This window comes from Thunnus albacares, chromosome 18 (assembly GCF_914725855.1).
Source record: "Thunnus albacares chromosome 18, fThuAlb1.1, whole genome shotgun sequence".
NCBI classification, from domain to species: Eukaryota; Metazoa; Chordata; class Actinopteri; order Scombriformes; family Scombridae; genus Thunnus; species Thunnus albacares.
The window spans coordinates 12,521,173-12,547,231 of record NC_058123.1 but is presented as its reverse complement, the minus strand read 5'-3'; the positions used below and the strand labels follow the sequence as shown (position 1 = coordinate 12,547,231).

Here is a 26,059-nt window from a genome sequence, read left to right as displayed (position 1 = left end):
TGTTCATGTCTTCTGCATGCCTCATCAACTCATGAGGAAGTTGAGGTTTTGCCGGAAACATGTAGACGTAGCCTCAGTCTTTTTGTATTAAATCTTGCATACAGCCACCGCGTGCGTTCTTAAGACCTTTCTCCGCGGTTCTTGTTTTAGACAAGTCAGCTGGAAACATTAAAAAGTCAGCTGGATATTGTTTTCAACCAACTCATGCAGTTTATTTGAGTTATCGAACAAGCTACGGCTAATAAAACCTGCTAGCAATAATCTTCATTTTAGTCCCACTAACTCAACTTTTATCTGAAAGAAATGAGAAGCCTGCTTTTGTTTACCCCTGTGTGAAACTAGGGAACCATTGTTTCAAAAATTACTAAAATTTCAAGTAGTAAATTTGCCACCGCCTCTGTAAACGTATGATGTGCCCTGCAAGCATAGAAAGCTTTTCATGTGTCGCAGCAGGAACCAAGGTGATTTACATTACTCTTAGCCGGATTTAGATTTTTTTCAAGTATTTTTTCTACATAAGCTGCTTGAATTTTAAGTGTCCTAATTTTCCCAAATGGATTCAGTTATTTTCATTACCGTAAGGATGGAAGTGTGCTCTAAATGTGCTCACCAGATCACGAGAAATCTGCGTGATAACTGTTAAAAGATTGAGGCTTGGCTTTGTGTTCTTTATCCCTCTCTCTGCTGTGAAGGGAGTGGTAAAATTAGTGTTTTATCTTCTGGTATGCCAAGTTCAGGAGGACACACTGTTAGCGTTGTGTGGTGTTTCACACAGCACTCCAAAGGAGGTTTTTGTCTCTGCTAGCCAAAATTACCACCATGAAATCAGTGCCTGTTGAAGACTGCTGAGAGAAAAGCAGAGGAGAAAGGAGCCCTCCTTAGAGGCAGAAAGGAGAGGAGAAAATATAGCAGGGTGTTTAGTGATGTTTACAGCGCCTTCAAATGTCCCCTGACTGGTGGGAAAGCCTAGCAACTGTAATTTCAAAGATGGTTTGTTGTGTTTTCTTTATTTATCTCATCATGTTCTTTCACAACCTCATCAAAAATCTATAAAATGTTTGCCATGTTAATCAAATGAAGGGGCATCATCACAGTTTTATTTCACATCAATTGAATTGAAACCCAGACCCAGACATTTATTCCACTCTGGGAGCTGAAGTCACCTGCCCTTGGCTATTGCTGTTTTTTTTAAATAAAAAAAAAAAAACCTACCACCAATGCGACTACCATTCACCAGCTTGGGACCGCAAGACCTTCAGCTGGGCTTTCGCAGCTTCCCAAAATAGCCCCACATTATACGCCCCAAGGCCTGGCTGCCATCACAGTTGCCTCAAGGAAACTACATCAAATCTGTGAATGGTGGCTTCCATGTGACCCCCCCGCATGGATCACCAGTTTTTCACCCCAAAATATGTGACATTTTCCTTTCAGTGACATTTGAAGTAAAACCACCTGTGTGCTCTTTATCATAGCAGCTCAGCATAATTTTGGAAGCTTGAATTGTCAGGAAATATTGTTTTTATCCACTCAGTACATGTGTGTATTGTTGATAAAAAAACATTTTGTTCCTAGAAAATTTATATTCTTGTGGCGACAGAGATACAGTGCTGTTTGACTACTGTCTACATTTGCTGTCTGAACACTATACTTGTGGATGATGACATAAAAGGTAATTTTCGGATGTGTAAATGTAGCTTCAGATTCTCCAAACTAAAGTTCCTCTATTGTTGTTTTTGCCATTGCAAATGTCAGTAGTAAAACTCCACTGTTTTCTCCTTTTTAATTAAAAGAAGTGCATGGTGATTATGTTTTCATGTTTGACTACAGAGGCACAGTTTGTGCTTAGAAGGGGAACGCCACACAGAGAGCCTTGTTCCTCTAGTTAGCTTACTTCACTTGCCTGTATGTTTATAGGGACGTTTTTCAGATCTTCCAGAACCATATGACTCAGGGAAAGGGCGTGTTGTTTTTAAAAAGCTTGCCATCGGCAGACTAAATATACCCTTTACTGGACCTGACCCCTCATTTGCCTTTGCTGTGGCCACTTTAGGTCGACATGCTAGCTCAGCAGGGGCCCTACAACCAGTAATTATATAGGAGGGCTTCAATTTTACATCCCTTGTATAGTGTTGCCTTCACACAAGCTCTTTTCCTCAATTTAGACATTTTGGTTGTCACTGATGGTTCACCTACGTTTTAATTCCACCTACTTCTTCTCAATAGAACCAGAAATAGTTTATTTCCAGCACGTTGTGCTTCATAAATGAGTATCATGTGCTGCTTGTCATCACTCAGCCTCTAACTCAGTGTAGTTAATGTGTATTAATGCTGTGAAAGTAGTAGATCGTGTCCTCGATCTGGCTTTTTAAAAGTTGAACTTTTCCTCCCATCTGTCATCCATGGATGATTCTCCATATGACCAGCAGTCAGCTGTCCGGTGGCGGTCATACAGCTGTTCACTGGATTTAAGATGACTTTATGTTAACATGATGTGGCTTTGCACTTCACAGCTGAAGCCCTGATGTCTATCTTCAGTGAATTCCAGATGGTTTGGAAATGGATCAGAGCTGCAGACTGTTATGCGCTCTGAGAAATTGAGCGGATAAGACTGCTCTTGAAAGTAAAAGGAAAAACAGTATATTGTGGGTTTTTTACTATTCTTCTTAAGAGGTTTCTCAGGAGTGGCACATTACTGGAAGCCGCCTGAAATACAGCTTCATTAATCAGATGGAAGCATGATAGTCAGCTGGAGTTGTCATGCCAATAGCTTAGCCCAGACCGAGAGACTGTAAAGCCCTGGCTGTCTACGTGAAATGTCAAAAACAGTTCATCAGCCTGTGGCGAAACACAACCCAAAACTCTGATGCAGCTGGCAGTATTTTAAGATGGGCTCGTGGTCCCTGTCTGGTCTTATAACAGGGATTTGATGCCCACAGTTGGCATTATCATGTACACATGTGTGCGTGCTCGAGTCTCTGCCGCATCTATAGCCAAACTCCATTAATCTGTAAATGACATTGGAGCAGACATCTGTCCCCATCAGTGTGTCATCCTTCGTGCTCTCAGTATTTTGTTTCAAGAGGAAGGCTCTCTCTCTCTCTCTCACTCTACTTTCTCACAGAGGCCTTCCTCCAAATAACCCACAATACCCCTGGAGAATATAAGTGCAAGCTGCTGTTGGAGGAAGAGGCAGCAGCTGTAGTTGGAGTCCTTCAGACACTGTATATTCTAAAGAAAGTTTGTGCGTACACTTTCTGACAAAGCATAGTCTAATCATTGACCTAAATTAAGAATGCAAATATGCATTATATGTAAATGTGGGGAATTCTGGAGGCATTTCTGTTTAATTAATGATAAAAAGAAAATATTTCAGGACAGATTGTCACAACGAAATCAATGTAGGTATGAATTATTAAGGACAAAATTAACATTAAGTCATTATAAAAAAAAATCTAGTGTCCTCGGTCATAAACTGGCTTTTTTAAAATAATACATCCTTTGCTTCCACAGGATTATTATTACATTAGTACCAGTTATGATTTGAAGCTATATGATCAGTCTATTAGACAACCGTCTGCAAAGCACCCTGATTATCACAAGCAGCTGATGCTGTGCTATCACCATTCCCACAGCTTGGGTGGGTACTTACAGATGGTCCTGATGATTAAGTCAGCAGTCGTACAACAAAAAAAATGTGCTGTATAGTTTGTTTTGGAGAAAGTAGAAAGACAAACTGTCATTGCTTGTCTCAGTGACTACGTTTATATGCACACAATATTCTGGTTTTTGCCCTTATTCCAAAAAAATGGCGGACTTCTTCGACCGTGCGAACACAGCCTCCCTCTTTCATTCGTTCAACCAGCTTCTTGAAAAGGTCGGCGTTGCGATATTTGGGCGTATCCCAAAAACCTGTTGATATCCAAGTCTTTCAAAATGTTTAAAAGTAGGTGTGTTTCTCCTTCTGACCAGAAGGCTTTTCTTTTGGGTGTGTATCTCTACCCCAGAGTTGCAAACTGTTGGCTAGTTGGTTTGTTTACAACGTACAGAGCTGACCATAAACAGGCAAGAGGCTGTGTGTCGCAAACTGCGGTAGACGCATATTCTGAATGCTCTGTATAGACATCCAAAGAATTCCCCTAAAACCTGAATAATATCCAACATCTTAATCAGAAAATGCTACATTTGGAATAAGGCCTAATTCGCAAATATCCAAACGGAATATCCTGTTTACATGACTTGTATCAAATTCGGATAGAATAATAGTGGAAACACTAAGTGCATGTAAACATGGTCAATGAGGCTCTTAGGGACAGCTGATGTGGATAAATGAATCATATGTGCAACATGAGAGGACAGAGGATTGGTTGGAATAAAAACAGGCATCATGGTTAGATTAATTGTGTCCTTTTGTGTTTTAAGGTTTCTCAAAAGGACAATTTCTCGTCATGAGGGCTAAATTTACTACTTTAACTGGAGGTGTGAATGGCGACATTGAAAAAAGCAGAAGTTATTTTCAACAACTTGGTGTGCAGTACAGCATGGTAATGTCATATTGAACTGCCAAAAGAGACATTCTTTCCACAAAATTAGCTACTTAAAGCACATTTCCCGTTACAGTTTGTATGCACGCGGTTAGGCTCATTGGTATTATAGCAACAGATTGTGGGGGGAAAAAATGAGTAGCAGCCTCTTGGCTTACTGCCGCAAAAAGGAAGAAGAGCATCTCTGTGAATTGATGCTGATGATGAGTGAGCACATGGAAAAGAGAGCCAGTGAGGAGAAAGAAGTGAAGGGTTGCAGTTATTGGTAGGCACTGAATGTCCAACTCCCTCACATCGCCCTCCATTACACTCTGTATCCTCTCCGTTCTCTCCGCTCACAGGATGTGGAGCTTCTTGTCGGCACTCTGCTTTGGAAGTGAAGTGGCAAGTGGTGAAGCCGCTATCTGGTCCTACGTGACAAGTGCTATCATTTCATCAGGGAATCTAATTATCAAGAATGGCTTGGTTTAGTGAATAAAGCTTGAGTCCACTCTTACTATGAACTTAGTATCTCTTTCTTTCCCTGTCTCCTGCCTTTATGCAAGCTGTAATACTTCATTTCCTGTGGACCGCTCTGGTGTCATTTAGTGCTCCCACACACACACCAACACTGCCTCTGGGTCAATTTTGTTCCCCCAGTCTTATCCTTTGCACAGGGATTGACAATCACCACCAACAAAATCAAATGACTGTCAAACCAAACGGCAACTACCACAGCTTGAGACGGAAGCAGGTGCAGAAGCACCTTACAGTGAAACGCCACCGACGGCTCCTAGATGCTGGCTCCAAAAGATCCCTAGCTTCAGTTGAGTCCCATTCAATAAGAGTCAACTTCTCTGTCAATAATCTTTTTCAACTTGTCATTATGGTCTCAATCACTAAATTCAGGCCCTCTAATGAATATGATGGTGGTCATTTTGGAAAAATTGCTCTGTGAATAAGATTTGAAGAGCTTAACATGTCTGCCATGTGGGCGTTGAGTCACAATTTTCAGACTATTGTCACAATATACTATATGTCATAAGTTTAATGTTACTTGATCATGATAACTGCCCTGTTAGCACAATGTAGCAAAAGTAGCTAACGTGAGGCTAGGTGTGCACAGCTTGGTGTTCCCAGTAAGCTAACATTCACTTCTATCTGAGGTAGCAGGGCGTGTTCAGAACATGAAAAGTGACACCTCGCACTGTTACTGACCATAAGCAGAAACCCTGGGCTTCAAACACATGTCACACCTCACTACGTCCATCTTTATTTACACTCTGTGTCATATTCAGGGTAAAATTCCACTTTAATTCTGACACGCTTCTTTTTCACAAATTTAACAGCTGGTGTGGTTTTGTCATCCATGTTTATTAGATACAAACAGCCAGTAGATGTGTACAATGATTAATAGTTCAGATGTTTGCTGTAGCAACATGCCCCAGCTCTGTGTGGATACATGAGGGATGCACTGCTTTGATACACCAGATTGTACATCAGTATGAATACTGACCCTATTAAGCAGATTAAATATCATTAAAGACACAAGAGATCCACTTTAGATAGTTTCTTTGTCAGTGTCATTTAGTTACATTCAGTCAGTCATCGCAGGAAACAGACTTAGTTTTGAGTTGAGTGCCACAGCCAACCCTGACCTCATGTGACTTTGACATAAAATGGTCCCAATGATTTCCACCCAGTGAAGTGTACAGATTTCATATTTGGGTAAAATGAGTATCGGATCAGTTATTACATAGCAGGAGGGTGGACTAGACTGAAATACAGACTTCCTCCTCTAAACTCTGAAGAAATACTTTTTTTTTTTTTGAGTTATATCATCAACCTCCAGGGAGAGAGAGGCCCTAGGTGAGTGAGCAAATTAAAGTTGATCATGAGATGAGATTACAGGATCTGGCTGGCTCGGCTCAGGAGATGACACTGATTAAACTAACTTCATATCATATGTTTGCTTCATTGTAAGTAGTCAGAGCAGGGAACTGAAATGTTGGGGTGAAAAGAAAACGTTTGAAGTTTTTACGGGGAGGGAAATGTTAAGGTGCACACCTTAATCAGACACAATCAGTTTGGGATGTGTGAAACCAAGAAGGGTTATGGTTACAGCTCATACTTGATTATTATTAAACATTTTCAGACTCTTCCAGAAAATCCTGTTTATTTGTCACCAGGCTCTCCCCATTTACAGTAAATGAACATTAAGGATAACTGCAAACTGTGAGCTCGGCCCCAACCTTGAGCCCAACACCTGCTTGGAATCAAGCCGGTGTTTTTTCTTTAATGCATCATGCAAATTTGTCGAGTTTCAACTTGACTAGATTCGTCCTCACCACTATTTTTGCTTTTAGGTTGGAGCGTGCACCTCTTTAACTCTTTTGAGTTAACTCCTAATTTCACATAGTTTCTGCACTCACTAAGATTTTTTTTTTCTTTGGGTTTTCCCCATGGTTTATAATCCTACAGATATTTTTTTGTACGCCTGTTTGCTGTGAAGACTCGACACTCTGTATCTTATTTTGTCCTGAACAAAGACTCTGCCCTTCCCCCCAAATAAGAAGTGGAAAACAAACTTCCTTTTTCTCCTTAAATCTGGCAAAGCTTTTCACAGAAATTGCGTGTAAAATAGCTTAATTAGCTTATCAATGTGAACTAAGGGAAATACAATGATCAACATGTATTTAGCTTTGAATCCCCCGCCCAATGGGGACATCTGGTTATTCTTCCCTAAATTGTTAAAAGTACTTTCTAGCTAAAGTTGAGTTCTCTTTTTTCCCTCTTTCATACACAGTAACACATTGAAGGTTATGGTGCACAGATAGGCAGAGCTCCACTTCCCCCCCCTCTCTGTCCCTTGTCCTCAGTGGGCAGCCTGCCAATATTTGTGCCCAGTTAACAGTGCAGTGCTGGGAACCCCAAGGCCCCAAGCAGGTGTCAACCTCCCTGCCCAGCCAAAGGAGCTGAGAGGGGAACACAAAGGGCTCAAAGAGACCTGCCAGCATGGTAACCGTCTTAAATATCCGAGGCCAGTATGGCCACTCCTCTAAATCTCTCAGCAGCATAGGGTAGCTGCCAGTCTGCTCTTTCTGCTACTGTAACACTGACTCTCAAAGGGGTTTGAAGCTTTTTTTAAGCTTTGCCCTAAATGGGGTTCGGAGTGGTAAGATTGATAGAGGGCATCAGGAGTGCACAGATAGAGGGATGAGTCTAGTTTGAAGCTTTTATTTGTGCAGTTCCCCCAATAGAGGGGTTTTTCAGAGGACAAAAACCAAGAGAAATGTGGTCTGTCATCACAGATTGAGTATTGTTATCTCGTCCACTGACCCCTCTTTCTCTCCTCAACAGTCACAGTTTTTGCTGTTGTCATCAGACTTTTTTTGTGGATCGTCTTTACGGGACGCTTCCAGATCTCATGGGCTTGTGTGATCTTTGAAAATACTGGCTTGCCTCACAGCTAAGCTGTCCTGGCATTTAGATTGGCAAGACTGTAAAAGAACTGGATGAGAGGGAGAAGTGATGCCTTCGTCCTCTGTCCTCTCTCCTTTCTCTCTGTCTGTTCATTGTTTGCTACTCTGCAGTGATGATGTGGATGGGACTGGGTGGGGGGGAGTAGAGTGGAGGCTACCATCATCTTCAGTAAACAATAGGTCCTTGTGTGTTTGACCCCCTCTCTAGTCGAGTAGTCCACGGTTAGAGCTGAAACTAGAATGGAATTCCATCTTTGCTAGATTTCGGTCGGTGGAAGCTCTCACGAAAAAACAACCTCAGTCGTACCTCTGGGTCCATTTGTTCTCATTTACAACCAAATCAATAATCAATTAGCATTTTCCCCCCTTTTTTCTCAAGCTGTGATGACCTCCATTGATTGTCCATGCATGCTGTGCCATATGATATATCTCCTCCCCCCTGGCTGTGTAACTAATTACTAGCCTATATGTTGGTGGGATGAGCCACAATGGGGCTACTAGGTCATTAAAAACTAGCTGACAATGATTTATTTGTTCTATGACCATATAATGTGTTGTGTAATTTTGGTTAAAAAACCTAAAATGAGGACAAATGACGTGATGATAAAGCAGTTTATTGTTTTCCTCCTTTTTTATTTTACTGAAGTCCCTTTTTAATTTTGAGATTTCTCTTTATATACACCTGGAAGTTTTTCTTTGGCCTCTTAAGAATAAAGTTTACTTCAAACAAGTCTTCATCTCGTTAGCTTGAATACAAATTAAGTCCATATTGTTGGGGCATTGTAGGACTTTAGTTTGTTCCTGTGAGTGAAAAGTTTTGTTATCTTAACCCTTGTCTTACAAGACATCCGATAACCCTTTATCCCCTCCTTTCGCGTGACCGGCCCACCCATTTTGCGGATGTGTGCTGCGGGTACTTCAGTTTCTTTTGAGGATGTTGTAGAAAACCAGAATAACCTGCTTTGTGTCGGATCCCTTTACTCTCACAGGAGGAGAGAAGTACACACAGCCACCTGAGAGGCCAGATCCACCCACTTTGTGCTTACTACAACAACATCAGCCGTTCAATGAATGCAACGCGCATATTTGTACGCACACATGCAGGCGGCACACATTATCAATCTAGAGTCGTCTCTAATATTGTCAAAGCCAACTATATCAGTGAGAAACCACAAAGATACACCCTCCCTCTCACCTGATTGGATCAAGAGACAGGAAGCACTTCAGCCTTATAACCGAATTATATCAGTTAATCACTTTCTGACTTAATACCATTTCAGTGTTAATAATATTTAGTAAAAGAAGATAATCAGCCTTCCGTTCATGTCACAGTGAATTTGATCAGTCATGAAAATTGACCTGAAGATTATTTTACATCTACCCTGCGTCACAGTAAATTTGGCAAACATTGCATTTATTACAAGCCGGATTGAGAACAGATTTAGAGATTTATTTTAATATTTTACTTAAGCTTTAAAGCTTCCCCCGGCTTTTCAACTGACCTAAAATAGGTGACTTGAAACACGGTTTGTTCAACCAGGAGATATTAAGTATTTTAGATAAAAATGAGTCAAACGAAATGACACAAAAATGTTATCAAAGTAACTGAATCATCTGTATTTGAGACATATTCAAAGAGGGTTTATACTCCCAAAATAGATACACAGCATTTCAAGATAAAACCATTTTATTGCAAGTCATGATTGGTAGTAAACCATTATAAACTTGCAACCATAACTTTCTTTAGTAAACACAGCACAGTTGGTTATCTCGGTATTTTGGAGTAATACATTTGATTTACCAGTGTACAGAAACTGCAGTGGCTGAGTGTCCCAGGAAAACAACTTGTTTTAAACTTAACATTTTATTGAATATGACATCAATCTCCTGAGGTGGATCTGGATAAGTTTAGCTCTTGAGTGTGAAATAACACTGAGCAGCTTAATGGAGTGCTTATCAGGCACATCCTGAAATGAACGAACCAGGAGAGAGCCGTTAAAAGGCAAAAAGATCAGGAACGCTCTGCGAATCGGCGAATGGAAAACGACACCCACATCTGATAGCTATCAGGGATGCTGTCATCATCACAGTCATTGTCATCTTCACCATCCGAGGCAAACGGATACGCCTTTTACTGTGTCGCAACAATGGTGTGAAGTGCAGAATAACAAGTTTTTAATAAAAGGGGGATTTTCTTAAGCCTGAGGTGTTATTGCATAACGCACATACCAACAGCAAACTGAAATGTCATACAGCGGTCACATTAACATTAACTGCACTGCTAATGGTCATCTGTTGCCAGAGTGTCATACCAGCTGTGTATATGTGTGTGTGTATGTTCTCTGCTTGTTACAAATATAAGCGGATGGTTTTCTGCCACTGTCAGTCATGTTAGTTCAGGACCTCAACATGTACTGCATCCCCTCCCATCTCTCTCCTCCTCACTGCCCCCTCTCTCTCTCTCCGAGTCCCCAAGTGAAACTCCACATTCATCTGTTTTCCTGTTTGGTTATTTAACATTTCAGAAATAGATCCAAGTTCCAAAAGAAAACCAAGGTAGCCTTTTGTTGTGCGCTGGAGTGAAAGTACAGTACGGGGAGTGGAAATTGCAAATGTCAGAGTTGTTTCTGAACACAGGCAAGAGTTTACTTCCCTTGTTTCGTGTTGTTTTAGAACAATATGACTGAGGATTCATGAAGGTGAATGAGTAAGGACGTGAGTAGCACTAGTTCCTTATTTGTAGGCGGCTTTTGTAGAGCCCAGCTGGTTTAAAAACAAAAAAGCAGAGGAATAAAAAAAAAAAATCACACTTCACAATTCATGTGATAAAACAGTATAATATTACAGAGAATATACAGAGGTCAGAACCTGTTTTATTTTTTTTAATATGTTTTCACATAAGAAATATCTGCATTTCATATGTGCTTTTATTATAAGAGAGATGGTTTTTTTTTATTGTTCAGTTTCTGTCCAAAAGATATTTTTTCACTGATTTTATTCAAATGCACGTGACATGCTACACTAACCTTCTAAGCGATACAAAAGAGGATGAATCAGCCCTGCCAGCTTTCAGTATGAGGGAGGTGGATTTGATGTCCTGTCCCCTTTTAGCGCTTGTGCTCGCATGATAAAATCAGCCTGTGAGAAACTCGTTCATTTCTACATACTTGTGCAATCCCTTTTTTGGTGCATCAGGTTTCAGTGTGTGTGGCTTTACTTTTTGTTTTTTGTGTGTGTCTTACAGAGGAAACTTCACAGTTCCGAAGTTATCAGAGTCTAATATGGGATTCGGCGTGCTGGGAGTGTTTCTGGGGCTGCTCCTCGAGGTCTCCACCCATGGACCCCACGCTGTGCCTCGAACGTCCTGGAGACACCAAGGTAAGGTTTAAGTCATATGACGTAATTTACTCAAACTGTGTTTCTCAATCAACAGAGAAATTAATAGTTTACAGTATGATAACTAATCATTCATGAGGTAGAAATACCAAGAATTTACTGATAATAGTGAATTGTATAAGTTTCCCCATACTAGTAATATCACAGTAATAGTATAAACTTAAGCAAATTAAAGATGTCAATTTTGACTTGTAATTTCTAATTGCTATGTTATTTTTTCATGTCTCATCAATTGATTTATGATTGTATCAAGTAATAAAATATTTTAAATATTAATGCTTTTTTGTTAAAATATCTTTATACTTCTGTGACCGTTTTACAGTAAATTCCATCCTAAGAAATGCAAACCATTTCTGGCAAATGTTCTTCAGAAACCACAATGCCGATTTAAACTGAAACTTCGAGTGTATAAATGCACTCAAATTGGGAAGTCGTGCTTGTTAATCTCAGTTGGTATTTACGGTCTTGCACAATCTCAGAAACAAGAAACAGGAGGCCCTAATGTAAAGTTCATTTGCTCCACTGGCAATGGATGGAAAACTGACTTTGCAGATTCCTGTGGTGGAAGTTTACATCCCAGTTAGCATTAAATTATGAGTTATGTAGTAAAACAAATAGAAAGCTTTATACAGGTTGAACCTTCAAGTTATACAGATCTGTATCATACACCAAAGCTCTCTTTTGAAACTCTCTCAAGGCTCACAATAGATTTCTTAGTAACACCTATTTACTAAATGTATCTCATTAAATGTCCCCCAGTCTCACCACAAGCTCTCAAACTGGAACACTTTACTATCATGGGGAAGTTCTGTTTACATGCTGCTGTTTACATAAATAGCTCCAAGTAACCAAGTCGCTCTGTGAGAACCAGTACAGCTCACCCTTTAACAAAGTCGACTTTCTCAACTCACTGCGATACAGTCACAGCTTCAGTCACTCAGTGTGGGTATTTGCTTTCAACATTGTGGTGTTTATGTGCAGGCACCTGCAACCCGAACCCACTTGCACCTGGCACAACTAATGCCAGCCGGATACAAACACTCCACTAGGTTTGCCATCAATCACAACAACACACAGTATAACAACAGATGAACTCACATCATATTAATACATCGGACTGAAACATATCAGAATCTATGCTTGAAGGTTTCGCCTTTTGTCACCTTTTGTTGATATTTACCTGTTTACAACATGATATTGATGATTTCAAGGTGCATGTTTAACCTATGTTAACTGTTTGGTTTTTTCTGTTTGGTTTTTTTTTGGCTACTTGGAGGCAGCGGAGTTTTTGGCAAACAATTGCTCAATTATACAACCAGAAAAAAGCATTCATTTGGAGCTCTGTTTTTGGCCACTTGATGAATATTTACTTTCCTTTTAGCTCTGATCTCATCTCCACCAACTCCTGGTGGAAATATGTCTCTATTTAGCAACTAAATGCTCCGCTTTGTTCACCACATAGTCGCTAACTTTGTCTGAACCAAAACAAGCTGAAAAACACTAAAACACTCCATAGAGTTGAGAGTAACTGCAGAGTTTGGGGGAAATTATCTGTGGGTTTTGTCACTACAAGCAACCTGTTTCATATTACATTTAGTCATTTGATCCTTTGTTAATATGAAAATATTGATTATAGCAGCTTTAAAAATTAAATTTTGCAATAAGTAAAACTGCATATTTAGTGTGTGGTCATTTTGGATGCTGAAGTAATGTGATCCAACACTTTTGTGTTCAGATTTAGATCTGATGGAGTTTTCGGAGCCTGGGATCTTCAACTACTCCACATTGTTGCTGAGTGAGAAGAGGGATGTGCTGTATGTGGGAGCCAGGGAGGCCGTCTTTGAGCTCAGCAAGAAGAATGTGACCGTCAAAAACAACAAGGTATCAAAATACGATTGAAGATTTATGACTAAGGGAGGAAAAAAAATGCTCATACAAGTTTTAATTCTTATCTTCCTGTCAACAATTTAAGGTTCAGTGGACAGTTGCTGAACTCCCCATGATGATGTGCACGCTCAAAGGAAAATCAAAAGAGGTTTGTTTCATCATTGCTATGTTAATGTGGTTTTATCAGCCACTCTTTCAACTGCCATGTATGAACAGTCTGCAGCGTATTTCAAGTTGTTTATCGAATGTTGCTCTCCAGAGGGATTGTCTGAACTACATTCGAGTGCTCCAAGTCGTAGACGAAGAGCGTCTGTATGTCTGCGGAACACACGCCTTTCAACCTCAATGTGATTACTTGGTAGGTTATTGCTCGGTCTGCTTCCTTAACGCTGAACAGCACACTGCACAAATAAACATGTGTTTGAGCTCACCAATCAACACAGCGGCCTTTGAGCTGAAATTTAATCTTGAACTCCTCACAGAATCTCGCTGACTTTTCGCTGAAGGGTCAACCTGAAGATGGCAGAGGAAAGTGCTCCTTTGACCCCTCACAAAGCTTTACTACTGTCATGGTTGGTGAGTTATGGCCCATTTTATCTAATTTCACAAAGAGCACTTTTGGTTGCCAGCTCTGCTGCAGTAAAAGGCATAATAATCCTCAATAATCTCTTTTTTTTTTTTTTTGGGAGGGAAAATGGTCTCGCTGGATAATAAATTGCCTTTTTTTTTGTTTGCTTTTCTATCAGATGGAGAGCTGTACTCAGGGACAGCTTATAACTTCTTAGGCAGTGAACCGATTATTTCCAGATACTCCCCATCCCAGTCTCTGCTGAGGACAGAGTACTCCACATCGTGGCTCAATGGTGAGTTGGGACAATACGGGACAAATATAGATTTCTTAAATCAATTGAAAGATTGTTGGGGTCGTCAGGACAGGAAAAAAATCATTAATCACAAAGGATGATGAAAGGTTTTGTGTCTGCTTTTTAGGGTTGAGAATAAGTTCCTAAAGATTTCTGATAAATTATGTAGAACCGAAGCAGGAATACAAGAGGTTTATTTGCTTACTATGCTTTCCTTGCAGAGCCCAGTTTTGTTTTTGCCGACGTGATCAGGGAAGGGAAAAACAGAGCAGATGGTGAGGACGACAAAATCTACTACTTCTTCACCGAGGTGTCCGTGGAGTATGAATTCTTTGGCAAGCTTCTCATTCCCAGGGTGGCGCGCGTCTGTAAGGTCAGCATACGTCATGTACCATCTGCACATACCAGCAGCATCCCTCTTTAGCCCCGATCTTCCAGTTGTCAGTGTGTACATGTCTCTCTTTATCCCTTCTTCCATTTATCTTTTCTGTATCTAACCTGATCTCATATCGTAGTGCTATCACAGTACAATCATTAGACTTTACTGCTGTTGTATCATCAAAAACATTATCTTTGTTTTTTCTTTAACCTCTTTCCTCTCTCAACACGGCCTAATGTGCTGATAAAGCTTTCTTCCATCTCCCACCACAGGGTGACCTCGGAGGTCAGCGGACACTGCAGAAAAAATGGACGTCTTTCCTGAAAGCGAAGCTGGTGTGCTCCATGCCTGAACTCAACTTTGTTTTCAACGTAGTGCATGATGTCTTCATCCTGAAGGGGGCAGACTGGAGAGACACGGTTATCTATGGCGTCTTCACCTCCCAGTGGTCAGTGATTTGATAATCTTGATCCCGTAATCCTGTAAATGCACTTTGAAATTCTGTTTTCTTCTTTTAACCCTCACCCATTTACCTCTTGTTTTTCTTCTTCTGTTGCGATTCCTGTGATCCTCCTCCTCCTCCCTCAGGGGTAATGTGGGATTGTCAGCAGTGTGCGCCTACAACATGACTGCTGTGGAAGAGGTTTTCTCCAAGGGCAAGTACATGCAGAAGGCCACAGTGGAGCAGTCTCACACCAAGTGGGTCCGGTACAACGGCATCACTCCGTCTCCACGTCCTGGAGCAGTAAGTATCTTAAACACACACATTAGCCAGCATTGTATAGAAGTTTGTGCAAACTTTGTGTGATATTTTAGAGCTGAGAAATACTTTGACTATTTATAATACTGACCTGGAAAAAATACAATAAAAAGAAGGAATAACATGTCTAAAATTACACTGTAAAATCAGTTTACTGTCTTACAATAAATCTCTTCTTCCTTCTCTACAAGTGTATCAACAACCCCATGCGGCAGCAGAACATTAGCAGTTCTCTCCACCTGCCAGACAAGACCCTGCAGTTTGTTAAGGACCACCCCCTGCTGGAGGATCCTGTCCTGCCCATCGGCAATGGGCCTCGCCTCATCACCAAAGACGTCAACTACACACAGATCGTGGTGGAGAGGGTCCGTGCGCTCGACAATAACATCTATGATGTCATTTTTACTGGAACAGGTAACAACACGGTTACGTGGCAATAGTTAGCACTTATGTGATAAGAAAAAAAATGTTATAATTAGGGATGTCCATGTCCAGTTAATTAACCCTTGATACTGATTAGAGTCATTTGATTTTAAATATCTGCTAGTAGAGTGTCCCAATCTGATATACACCCAGGTTTCAGTTTATTAGGTACATGTAACTAAGACTAATGCAGTCTACCGAAGCTCTGCATGTTCATGAAGTTTATAATATTTTTAATATTTTATCCACCCATTTATATGAATGAGAGTAGTTCAGTTCAACAGCGCCACAAACTACAGCCTCAAAAATGACCATAATGTTTGTTCATGTGAAACACATCTCTAAATCTGATAACTTTCATGAAAGTAGAATTTGTTGCAGACTGCATTAGTCTTAGCTAGCTGTACTTAAAAAAAACTGGAAACTTGTGTGCATGAATCTTTCCAGATAATAAAGCTGTACAATTCCCTCCACTAGTACAGTTAAGTAAAATTAAACTTATTAAGGTAAGATAAGACACATTTTACAAGTAGAAAGTTCTTCATTATGAAAAAACACCCTGCACCACAGTTATACTTTATTGGATTTGATATATATCACGACTTCCCCAATCACATTATTCTAAAAAGGTTAAATTCTGGCTTTTGGCTTGACTGAATGATTGATATTTTTCCATTATCATCTTTAGATAAGGGAGTCCTGCACAAGTCAGTGGTGTTTGGCGGAGAGGTCCATATGGTGGAGGAGATCCAGCTCCTGAAGAACTCTGAGTCCATCAAGAACCTGCTGCTGTCTTCTGAGGTCAGTCTTTACTATGATAAGTAGTCAGTAGCTGATAGTAACTGCACAGAGACGACTGCAGCACACAAGAAGTAGGAAATGTCTTCTGACCTCAGTGAATATAAACACCTAGATAGTGAGGATATGTGTTTATGTGTTACTGTATATGTGCGTGTCTGTGTGTGTTCACACGTTTTTCTATCGTGCTTACTCTGCTTTGAAAAAAAACCTCATCAAAGGAAGTTACAAAGAAGATGGCACGATAGTTAAAAACAAAACCATCATTTCCTTTTAAATGAGTGGAGACTGCACATTTAGTGTGTGTTTGTGGTTGTCTGGTGTTCGCAAATAAAATTCTGCAGACTGTTGTTACTTTCAAAGATGCTTTTTAGAGTTGTCGAGTGTGTAGTTAAGTTCCAGAAAGCTCAATAAATTATATTATATTATAAAATGTTCTTTTTTATGTGAAAGTTTGTGCACTCTTTCTTTTAGATATTCATGCGAATGATCTTGTGCTTCCACAGACACGATCCCTGTACGCTGGTTCAGACTCGAGCGTAGTCCAGTCACCCACAGCCTCATGCGGCAGATATCTGTCCTGCGACGACTGCGTACTTGCACGAGACCCTTACTGCGCCTGGGACCCTCACACTGCTGCCTGCGTCAGCATCTTTGATGCCCCCAGCGAACGACTCAGGTAACTCGCCACGGACCTAGATTTGTTCACTTTCTATTTCTCCTTCTACACACCCGTATTATTGCATTGCTTAACAAAAGCAAAACCAACACTGAGAGAAATCTTTACTGATAATGTGCCATCCATCCAGTTGAACCTGCTTTACTCTCTGTCTAGATACTGTGTGTATGTGCATGTTTTAGACTCATGAAAATAATGCTTTGTTTGTTTTTTCAGGGAGCTGATTCAGAGCCTGAATGGTGACGCAGACAAGTGTCCTTCAGGTAGAGTGCAACATGCACACACACAGCCTGATAAAGAAACTTTATAACAGTGATAGGGAGAATTAAAATATGGACATTATCAGCGCTTAGTCCCCTCCTGATGTTTTTTCCACTTATTACTCTAATTAATATAGATCAAAGTGTAGATAGGCTTAAATATCATAACTTGAATGTTGTGTTTTCATGCTCAAAACTTGCTGAGTGCCCAAAAGTCATCATCTCTCTCTGTTTTGCCTTGTAGTGTCAGGTGTGTCTGTGAAGGACTACCATCATGTTAAAGTGAAACGGGGGAGCTCCGCTGAGCTACCATGCATGGTACACTCCAACCACGCCCAGGTGATGTGGAAATCCAACGGCTCGGCTCTCACCGAGGCCTCTCGCTTCCACCTCATTGGAGAAAACGGTCTCCTTATTTACAGCGTGGCTCCAGAGGATCAAGGTCACTACGAGTGCTGGTCAGTGGAGTGGGCCCCCGCTGTTGGGAAGAACTTCAGCCGCCTCCTGGCTGGATACGTCCTGACTCTGGATCGCCCACCTCGACCCCCGCACCAGGCAGGCCACGTGACCACCACCCTCGTCAGCCAGGAGCCATCTAGCTCACATGCCGCTGAAGGTAATGGTAAGACAGACAGAGCCCCACTAACTTCGGCCCTTGCCCCTCCCAGCTTCACAGCCACAGTCCTCTTCACCACTCCACCCCAAACTGACGCATCACTAACCCCGCCCCCCAGCAGCACAATCAAGTTCCAGCCTAAGCAGCATCCCTCCAGCTCCCTCCCAGAGAACCGGGACCCATCAGCTGAGTATTTGCAGCACAACAACAGTACTGCCCTCCTCTTCCTCTTCCTGCTGTTTTTCCTCCTCTTCCTGGCTGCACTGGCATACAACTGCTACATGCAGTATCTTCCTGCTCCCTGCCTGCGGATGCGAGCCGCTCTGCTGGGCAGTCACAAGAGCGCCCATCAGCCTGAGTATCGGGCCTGTGAAGCGGGTCTGATGGAAGCATCCGCGACAGACAAAATTAACATGACAGAGCAACCGACTCAGAACGGCAGCCAAACCACTCAAAATCTGCGGGCACTCCGTGACACAGGGTACGAGACCGAGCCGGAGTGTGGCAACGGTAGGATCCCCTCTCACAGTTACGGAAACGACAGCCCATCCCAGGAGAAACCCTTCGATGTGGACTGTGATTCTCAGCCCATCCAGTTTGCAGATGCAGATGAAGCTTACTGATACTGCTTTTGTTTCTCTTTGCATAGAGACTATTTATAGGGGGGGGGGGGGGGGGGGGGGGTGTCACCTTCTTGCTGCATCTTTCCACAACGCAAGTCTAAGTGGTGTCCTCTACATGGAAGTATGTTCAGCGCGCAGCATTTCATGAAGTTTAATCATTACAAGACTTAAGTCAGGCATCCCACTTTCCTGTAGGGATTGAACTCCTGCTGTATGATTTTTAGGGCATACAGGAGTTACTCATGGAAGCTGCACCCTCTCAGCTTAGTCCAGCAAAAAAAGCTATTTCTTAAATTCCAAATTGGAAACACTGTTTACCAAATTGGTAAGTTACTGTGATGTTTTCCAAATTGGAGTTGTTGTTTTTTTTTTTTTTTTTTTGTACAGCCTGGGTGGGAAATAATCTCTTGAAGCTTTTGCATCTTTTTTTTTTTTTTTTTTTAAGCAACGTGTAGGCTATCTGACTTTGGGTAAATGCTTCAACATTATAGTCATTTCTCAGGGAAGATTTGCTCAGTACGTTATAGCCTAGATTTTGTTGTACAGCGTTGGCCATCTGCAGCACTTGGTATGTGGGCCTTAATCTCACCCAGTGAGGTGGCAACGTAGAGTTTAAAGAACAGAAAAAGAGACGACTTGCATGATAGAAAAATGCTGGAATAAATCAAACCACTGTCTTCTGAAGAGTTGTCCTGAGTGAGAATGTTTAGTCTCTATTTTATCCCCCCACCCCCACCCCCTCCCCCGTGAAGTCGACATTCCTACATGGATACAAGGTCAACTCTAATGATCCTGTGTATTAACCTCTACTAGTCATCTGTCCTTATGTGGTCTGTTAATAACATAAATATGTACAGTATGACATGATGCTTGATAATATCAATCATCAGTTCTTTTTTTTAAAAACTGGAAACCTGGAAACAATCTGAAGTTATTTTTGTATTTTTAATGAAGCCTTTGGTTTTAGAACCTTTTTCAGAGAATTATTATTTAAAAGGAGTCACATCTGTGGTAATATCATTTTGTCCATTTGTTTTTAATTTATTGCAGCAGATTTAGTTTTTAGATCCTAGCCCTCATTCGTTAGTCTCCCCTTTGTCTTTTTTGCATGTCATCCCCTGTGTAGATTTCCTGTTTTCCTCAATACTATCTCTTTTTCCATCACTCCCTCCCTCACAGCTTCCTCTCCTGTCGGCACCTCATCTTCACTGTCCTTCTCTGGAAGTAGCACTCCCTCTGCCTTCCCTTCCCACTCCTCCTCCTCCTCTTCCTCTTCCTCCTCCTCTTCTTCCACCACCTCCTCCTCCACCAAGCCCCACAATGTGGAGGCTCGAGAGGCAGAGGTGAGACTGTTGCCTCCCCTGCTGAAGGACCAGGCCTGGGGGATTCATGCCCAAGAGGCCTTTCTGCTCTTCTGCCTGGCCTTGGGTGAGTGGTGCCTATGACAGCTCACACCCTGACACCCACTCTCACTTTCTAACCCCCCCGCCCTCCCTCCCCTCTTTTTGCTCTGGACCATAATTTTTTCCTCTCCTTTCTACACCTTGCATGTCACCATTTCCTCAACCTGAGCTCTAACCGCGAGTGTGTGTGTGTGTGTGTGTGTTTCTTAAAATAAGCCTGCCCTTTGCTTTAAGGTGTCTGACTTGTGGAGATCCATTCATCTTTATCATAGGTGGTGTCTTGCAAGACCAATATAAGAAGCAAAATGTAGTTGAATGTTTAAAAAGACTGGGATTCTTCTTCTAGGAAGAAAACCTGAAATTCTTAATTAAAATGTCAACCTCACAGTGATCTGGTTGTCTCACAGTTCTCAGTTGTATGTCGATGAAGACTACAGTTTTGTGTATATTTTTGTAAAGCAGCAGTCTGACATGAAATGTGTAAATGTTAGAAGTGGATCCTTATCCACAGTGTTGAGAATCTCTCATCAGAACAAAAGAATTATTGTAGGCTTGCTGTCTTTTATTTCAATACTTCAACTGGATCTTTTTTTTTTGTGCCTGTAAACAAATGTAAATATATTTGTATATATGGAAAAATACCATTTGAAGATGTACATAAATCTACGGGACATTTTTGGGCTACAAGAGCTCATGGTAGGGAGGCTAAATAAACCTTGTCAAATGTTTTCAACTCTGGCTTGTTTTCTTAAATTTTTGACTTCAGTCATCACTTGTGTTTTTATATGGACTCATTAGTGAAGATAACAGCATATAGTGGTAGAGAAAACTACTGAATGTGGCTGAGATTAGGATCCTGTTGCATATATTGAAAATATATACATGTAATCTCACTAGTGATGAAGTAGCCTACAAAGTTTTATGCAAAACACAGTATGTACAGAATTGATTATCAGTGCTGAGATCAGCCATTATACATATACAGTACCAGTCAAAAGTTTGGACACCCCTTCTCATTGACTCATTCATTTTGACTGATACTGTACATGCCACACATGTACTGTATATTCAGTCAAGAAGTGTTTATTGAAACTGAACACCTCAAATGGACCCACCAAAGGCAAGTATTCCCATTTCTTGTGTGTCTATGTGGAGTGTTAAGCATCTCGATCGTCACGGGTCAACATGAAGTTCGATTCTGTCCCTCAGGTCCCAGTGATGTCCACATTCACTGGCTAATAAATGGGCACAGTCTGGACACCCCCATTATGGAGTACCGCCGCCCGCTGGGTCAGAGCGAGGTACTCGTGAGCAGCTGGCTCCGAGAGGGGCCGCTGATCAAGGACGCCCGTTACCACTGCGTCGCTGAGGCCAGCACAGGAAATGACATGTCTGAGATCGACCTCCACCTCTCTATCGGAGGTATCCAGACCTGGTGGTGTATAGCTGCCTTTTAAGTGTGGAAAATTGTGGATCTGTCTACTGTCATTATGTTTTTGAGTATTAAAACCTGTTACATCTCCAAAAATTGAGATAGTGATCACAGTAATGCATTTACAGTGGTAGTAAAACACAATGAGAAGTCCAAACCCTAGTTTTGGTTGTCAGAAATGCTCTTTGCTATTAGTCCAGAGATGGACATTTGTTTTGGTTTATATCCATAAGAGATGTTGTTATTTGACAGATGAGGAGAGCATACCATCCAGGGATTTGAACCAATGGAGAGGTGCACTCACAGAGCATGAGCAACTGCTAAAAAGATGGGAAAAGGCCTGGGTAGGTTGTACGCTCTTGCATGTGAGTGTGTTTTCTCCCGATCTCACAAAAGTTGGTGTGCAGTTGCCCGGGTTGACTGACATCGTGTACCAGTTTTAACCTGATCTACATGTTTGGCTTTATGCGAGTGGCTTGAACTCAATGGCAGGTTGCGTAGTTTTCAGGATCATAAGGAAAGGGCAAAGTCCAGCTTCATTGTGCTATTGGCAAATAGTCAGGAACTCAAAGCCAAGTAACTTATATTATATGAAGCAAAAGTTTAAATGTGCAAATGCTCTTTATGCTACAATGTATTCAACAGTCTGAATAAGGTCTTTGTGAGCAGTGATATGCTTTAAAGAACACTAATTCAATTAGTAGCTGTGCCTGAAGCTTTTAGTTAACTGCTTTTAACCATTACATTTAACTACATTTCCTGTACCACATGATCTATTAACTGCATTCACCTAATCATGTTGTAGATAACTAAATACTTACATGTTCATTTTAAAAGGATTACTAAAGGATTCCTCCAGAAATACATGCAGTCATGTGACTTGTCAGTATAGATTTGATTTTACCTCACATTTCACCTATTTCTGCTTTTTTTTTTTTATTGAGATCAACACATCTAGTTTCTTATTTAGTTTCAGTGCAGATGTACTTTTTACTTGCACGTTAGTGTGACCAGAAAAACATGCAAATTTCCTTGTTGCAAAGCAGCGGTAAACCAGTTTAATAGGAGCCTGATAATCAGACCGAATCACCACTTTGTTTCACTTCATCGCTAATTCAAATCAGACGTCTGGAATGAGGCTCGTTTAACTTCTGTTATTAACTTGATGAATGTCTTTTTTTCCCCAAGTGGATTTAGTGAGATTTTTGTACATTAAACATCAATGTTTGCGTGCTCCTCTTCTTGTACAACTCTAGTTTTTCCCTCCACAGGAAAGCTGTGATGGCCACCGAACTCTGTGAAGACGTCACGTGCTTCGCTTGTGTTGGCTGACTCTGGTTGTGAACATGGTCCTCAGCCCGGGTGGACTGCACCTTTGACACTGAAACGATCATAAACAGATGGAATATGATGTCCCAGTGTCACTTCTTACAAAGGAGCTTGATGGACCGCGAAGCAAAGCTTTCACAACACCTGCCCCGTGCAGAGGCTCTGCTGGTTGTGATGATGGTTTGATGGTGACTCCTTCCAAAAACTGACATGGAGATGAGGCTCTTTGGTTGCCTCAGTCTGAGGACATGTGGGCTGCCTTTCTACCAAATATGCATACATTTCTATTTTTATTGATGAAAATGAACATCCTGAAAGCAGTGCTTGTATGGAACATTAAAAACTTAAAGAAGGGTACAACTGGTTGTATATGAGGAGTGTTGATCTGTATTTGCAGCATCTGTGACAGTTCAGTCCTGTTTACAGTGTGGTTTATTTTGCAAATGCCACAGAGATGTTTGCACCTTCACTGCTTTCCAAAGCCTCGATATGGTCCTTCACAGCTACCTTGCAGTTTGACATTTTCACTCGAGATTATCCTGTCTTTAATCTTTAATGGACATTTCTTTTTTCCTTCCAGAGCCCAAGCTTCCTCAGCAGGCTGCTGTGGGTCTTTTCAACCACAGTATGTTTGACATTAAGAAAGATTATATCATCAAAAGTGAAATTCAGATTTTTAAAAAACACCAGCATTCAAACATGGAATTTAATCCAAGGACAGCGTAGGTTGTTACAGACCTTCCTGCTTTTTGTCTTCACGTTTAAACTGTGGCTACTTATTTGCCTTTGAAGCAGAAATAAATGGGAGTTTGTTTTATCTGTTGCGTCACACGTTTTTGTCATGTCTGAATTAAGCTTGTTTATCACTTTTGATGTCAGATAAGTTAAATATTTAATGGCCTGTTTCAGCCATTTATAAACAGGTTATTATTCCTGAGTGGCATGATGACATGTCAGCCTTTTTTCCTGCAGGAGCACTTCCTACCTTCTGAATTATTAACCGACCTGCACCAAGCATTTATCCTTGGAAGCCAGTTATGACATTTTCAGATGATACAATAATGTCCTTGACTGGAAACTAATTTGACACAGAGAGGTAAATTGTAGACTAAATCTGAGAAGCTGATGCCTCACAGATTATAGACTGGAAATCTAATAACAATATAACCAGGAATAAACCAAAATAAACCATATTTTAAATAGCTTACATCAAGTATTTAATGGATGAAAACAATGCTAACTGTTAAAACTGAGAAATCCTAAATATGGTGTTTATAGGCCTCACTTCTGTACCTCAGCATGACACTGTGATGATTTCATATTTTGAGAGGATAGCATAGCACCATAGCACCCTCTTGTGTCCAAATCAAGGAGCACTTAGTGAAAAAAAAAACATGGCATGGATAGTTTATTGTCAAATCATTAATCAAACAGGTCATGACTGAATTGTCAAAAGCTATTTTTTTTCCTTAAATGTGACACAAATCTAAACATTGTGATGTAAATCAAATCCTCTCTTTCAGTGGACACTGTCTGACACAAAAGGAAGAATAATAATACAAGCCATGTAGATTTTTAAGTTAAAACATCTTGAAGAGAAAAAAAAAAGCAGCAGTAGTTCAACTCTGTATCACTCACAAATTCAGCTGATTGTCAACCTGCCAATTTTGGCACAAAATCACAAGATAGTTCTCTTCCTCCTGACTTTACAAAATCTATGTCAACTTGAACTAATGTAAACTCTTGTAACATATCATCAGACATAGATCAGAAACAATTTCAGTGCTATGTGATATCTTTTCTCAAGAAGTTGATAAGTCAGGTACTTTATAGTGTTTGTTTAGCAACCACAGGACTGGTACGATTCCATAGAAATGGTTCACATCTTTATACAAACTGAGCTCTTAAGGCTGAGAAAATACAGCTAATGCACAGCAGACGATAACTAGCAGAGCTAGAAAGTATTCACTCTTCCAGGTAAATGACCAGATGAATGAGTGGGATGATGTCAATGCTTTGGTAGAGGTCTTCTGAACAGGAGGATATGGGGCTCTGAAAAGTTAATGACAGACAAATGATAAACAAGTCACCACCCGAGGCTGTCATTGTTCTCACTACGTGCTTAAAGGCTGTTGACAGATGATTTTGGCAACAAAGCAGAAGAACAAAGAATTGCACAGTGTTTATAATGTACACCAGATTAAATTACTAATGTTGGGACCCAGTAAGAGTTATTACATACAGTACCTGGCTCGTGGATCATGTAGTGGATCCATCCTTGGGACTGCTGTACACCCAGTTGTCTCCACTCGTCTTCAGACATCAGGTGGGATCTTGGAATACATTTAGCCATTTCCCGAGGCAGAACAACATGTCTGGTGATTAGAGGGAAAAAAGTTTTTCTTAGTTATTGGTTATGACTGATTATGCTGTGAGGTTTGATGTATTTGTTAAAATGCAGCAGTTACATCAACTGAACCAAGTTAAAATATACATACATATGAATGCATACATGCACATGACAGTATTTGTACCATATCTTGTAAATTACAGAGCAATAAGGATTGTAAAAGACACTATCGTTATTGATATGTGCTCTGTAACTTACATTCCTCATTTTCTATTAGTTTAATTTATTAGGTGCACCTGTGCAGACTGATGCGCTCCAATACAATTCTGCAATAAATCCTGTGTTTTGTGGACACTGTCAGAAAGCTGTTGACTGATTATACAGGTTGTAGTTAACCTTGTGATTTAGTTATATTGATTGCTTTATTTTTTTAAAGGTATTTCTAATGCTTTGTCAGTATTAGAAACGCGCTACAATTTTCAATCTTTCTCCCATTTCTAGGAAAACAATAAAGACTTGTAGGTGCTAAATTAATACATTCAAGGTAGAGTCGGAAAAAAGCTCACAAACTATTATTGAAATTAACATTGGGCTACTGTTGCTAAGGCAACAGTGGAAAGAAATTAGCTTAGTTGGCTAGCTTCCAGGTTCGCGGTAGACGTTTCCGACGCTATAAATATCTTACCTGTACTCATAGTAGTCGTCATAGTACCTGTCTGAGTAGTAAATCTGATTGCGGGACATGTTTTCAGACAAAGTCTAGTTATTTAGATAACTTTTACACCAAATTACAAAGTGACAACAACTCACGGTCAGTTTACGGCTTTTAACGTGCACGAAAGCTCTGATTGGATGATTT

At 40.7% G+C, this 26,059-nt stretch overlaps 2 protein-coding genes across 7 annotated transcripts in view; one reads left to right on the top strand and one right to left on the bottom strand.

Annotated features, from left to right (window-relative positions):
* Window positions 1-23,667, top strand: part of sema4d (sema domain, immunoglobulin domain (Ig), transmembrane domain (TM) and short cytoplasmic domain, (semaphorin) 4D) — a 44,347-nt gene extending 20,680 nt beyond the window's left edge. For 4 of the 6 annotated variants that reach the window (XM_044334010.1, XM_044334016.1, XM_044334011.1 and 1 more), the window contains 14 exons: window positions 11,247-11,380; window positions 13,134-13,279; window positions 13,371-13,433; window positions 13,545-13,643; window positions 13,768-13,861; window positions 14,032-14,148; window positions 14,370-14,521; window positions 14,800-14,975; window positions 15,116-15,272; window positions 15,479-15,701; window positions 16,399-16,511; window positions 17,015-17,187; window positions 17,404-17,450; window positions 17,692-20,822. In XM_044334010.1, coding sequence (XP_044189945.1) covers window positions 11,247-11,380; window positions 13,134-13,279; window positions 13,371-13,433; window positions 13,545-13,643; window positions 13,768-13,861; window positions 14,032-14,148; window positions 14,370-14,521; window positions 14,800-14,975; window positions 15,116-15,272; window positions 15,479-15,701; window positions 16,399-16,511; window positions 17,015-17,187; window positions 17,404-17,450; window positions 17,692-18,686 — 2,689 coding nt within the window. In that variant the 3' untranslated portion in view covers window positions 18,687-20,822. Of the gene's footprint in view, window positions 1-11,246; window positions 11,381-13,133; window positions 13,280-13,370; window positions 13,434-13,544; window positions 13,644-13,767; window positions 13,862-14,031; window positions 14,149-14,369; window positions 14,522-14,799; window positions 14,976-15,115; window positions 15,273-15,478; window positions 15,702-16,398; window positions 16,512-17,014; window positions 17,188-17,403; window positions 17,451-17,691; window positions 20,823-21,298; window positions 21,512-21,773; window positions 21,866-22,792 lie in introns of those variants that run through there. The other 2 variants (XM_044334013.1, XM_044334015.1) reach the window with 2 other exon arrangements.
* A 576-nt stretch (window positions 23,668-24,243) lies between these two features.
* zgc:86839 (Cyclin-dependent kinases regulatory subunit 2-like) lies at window positions 24,244-26,059 on the bottom strand. Its single transcript, XM_044334021.1, has 3 exons — window positions 25,886-26,059; window positions 25,098-25,225; window positions 24,244-24,902 (listed from the first exon to the last, which is right to left on the bottom strand). Exons 1-3 carry the CDS (start codon window positions 25,942-25,944, stop codon window positions 24,859-24,861), a joined length of 231 nt encoding a protein of 76 aa, XP_044189956.1. The 5' UTR covers window positions 25,945-26,059; the 3' UTR covers window positions 24,244-24,858.

Bases quoted from the DNA above. Each gene is read 5' to 3' on its own strand.
- zgc:86839 (XM_044334021.1), bottom strand. From the start codon at position 25,944: ATGTCCCGCAATCAGATTTACTACTCAGACAGGTACTATGACGACTAC. The intron at 25,226-25,885 runs GTAAGATATTTA...TCTAATCACCAG, and splicing joins GACGACTACTATGAGTACAG to ACATGTTGTTCTGCCTCGGG. The intron at 24,903-25,097 runs GTACTGTATGTA...TTAACTTTTCAG, and splicing joins CTACATGATCCACGAGCCAG to AGCCCCATATCCTCCTGTTC.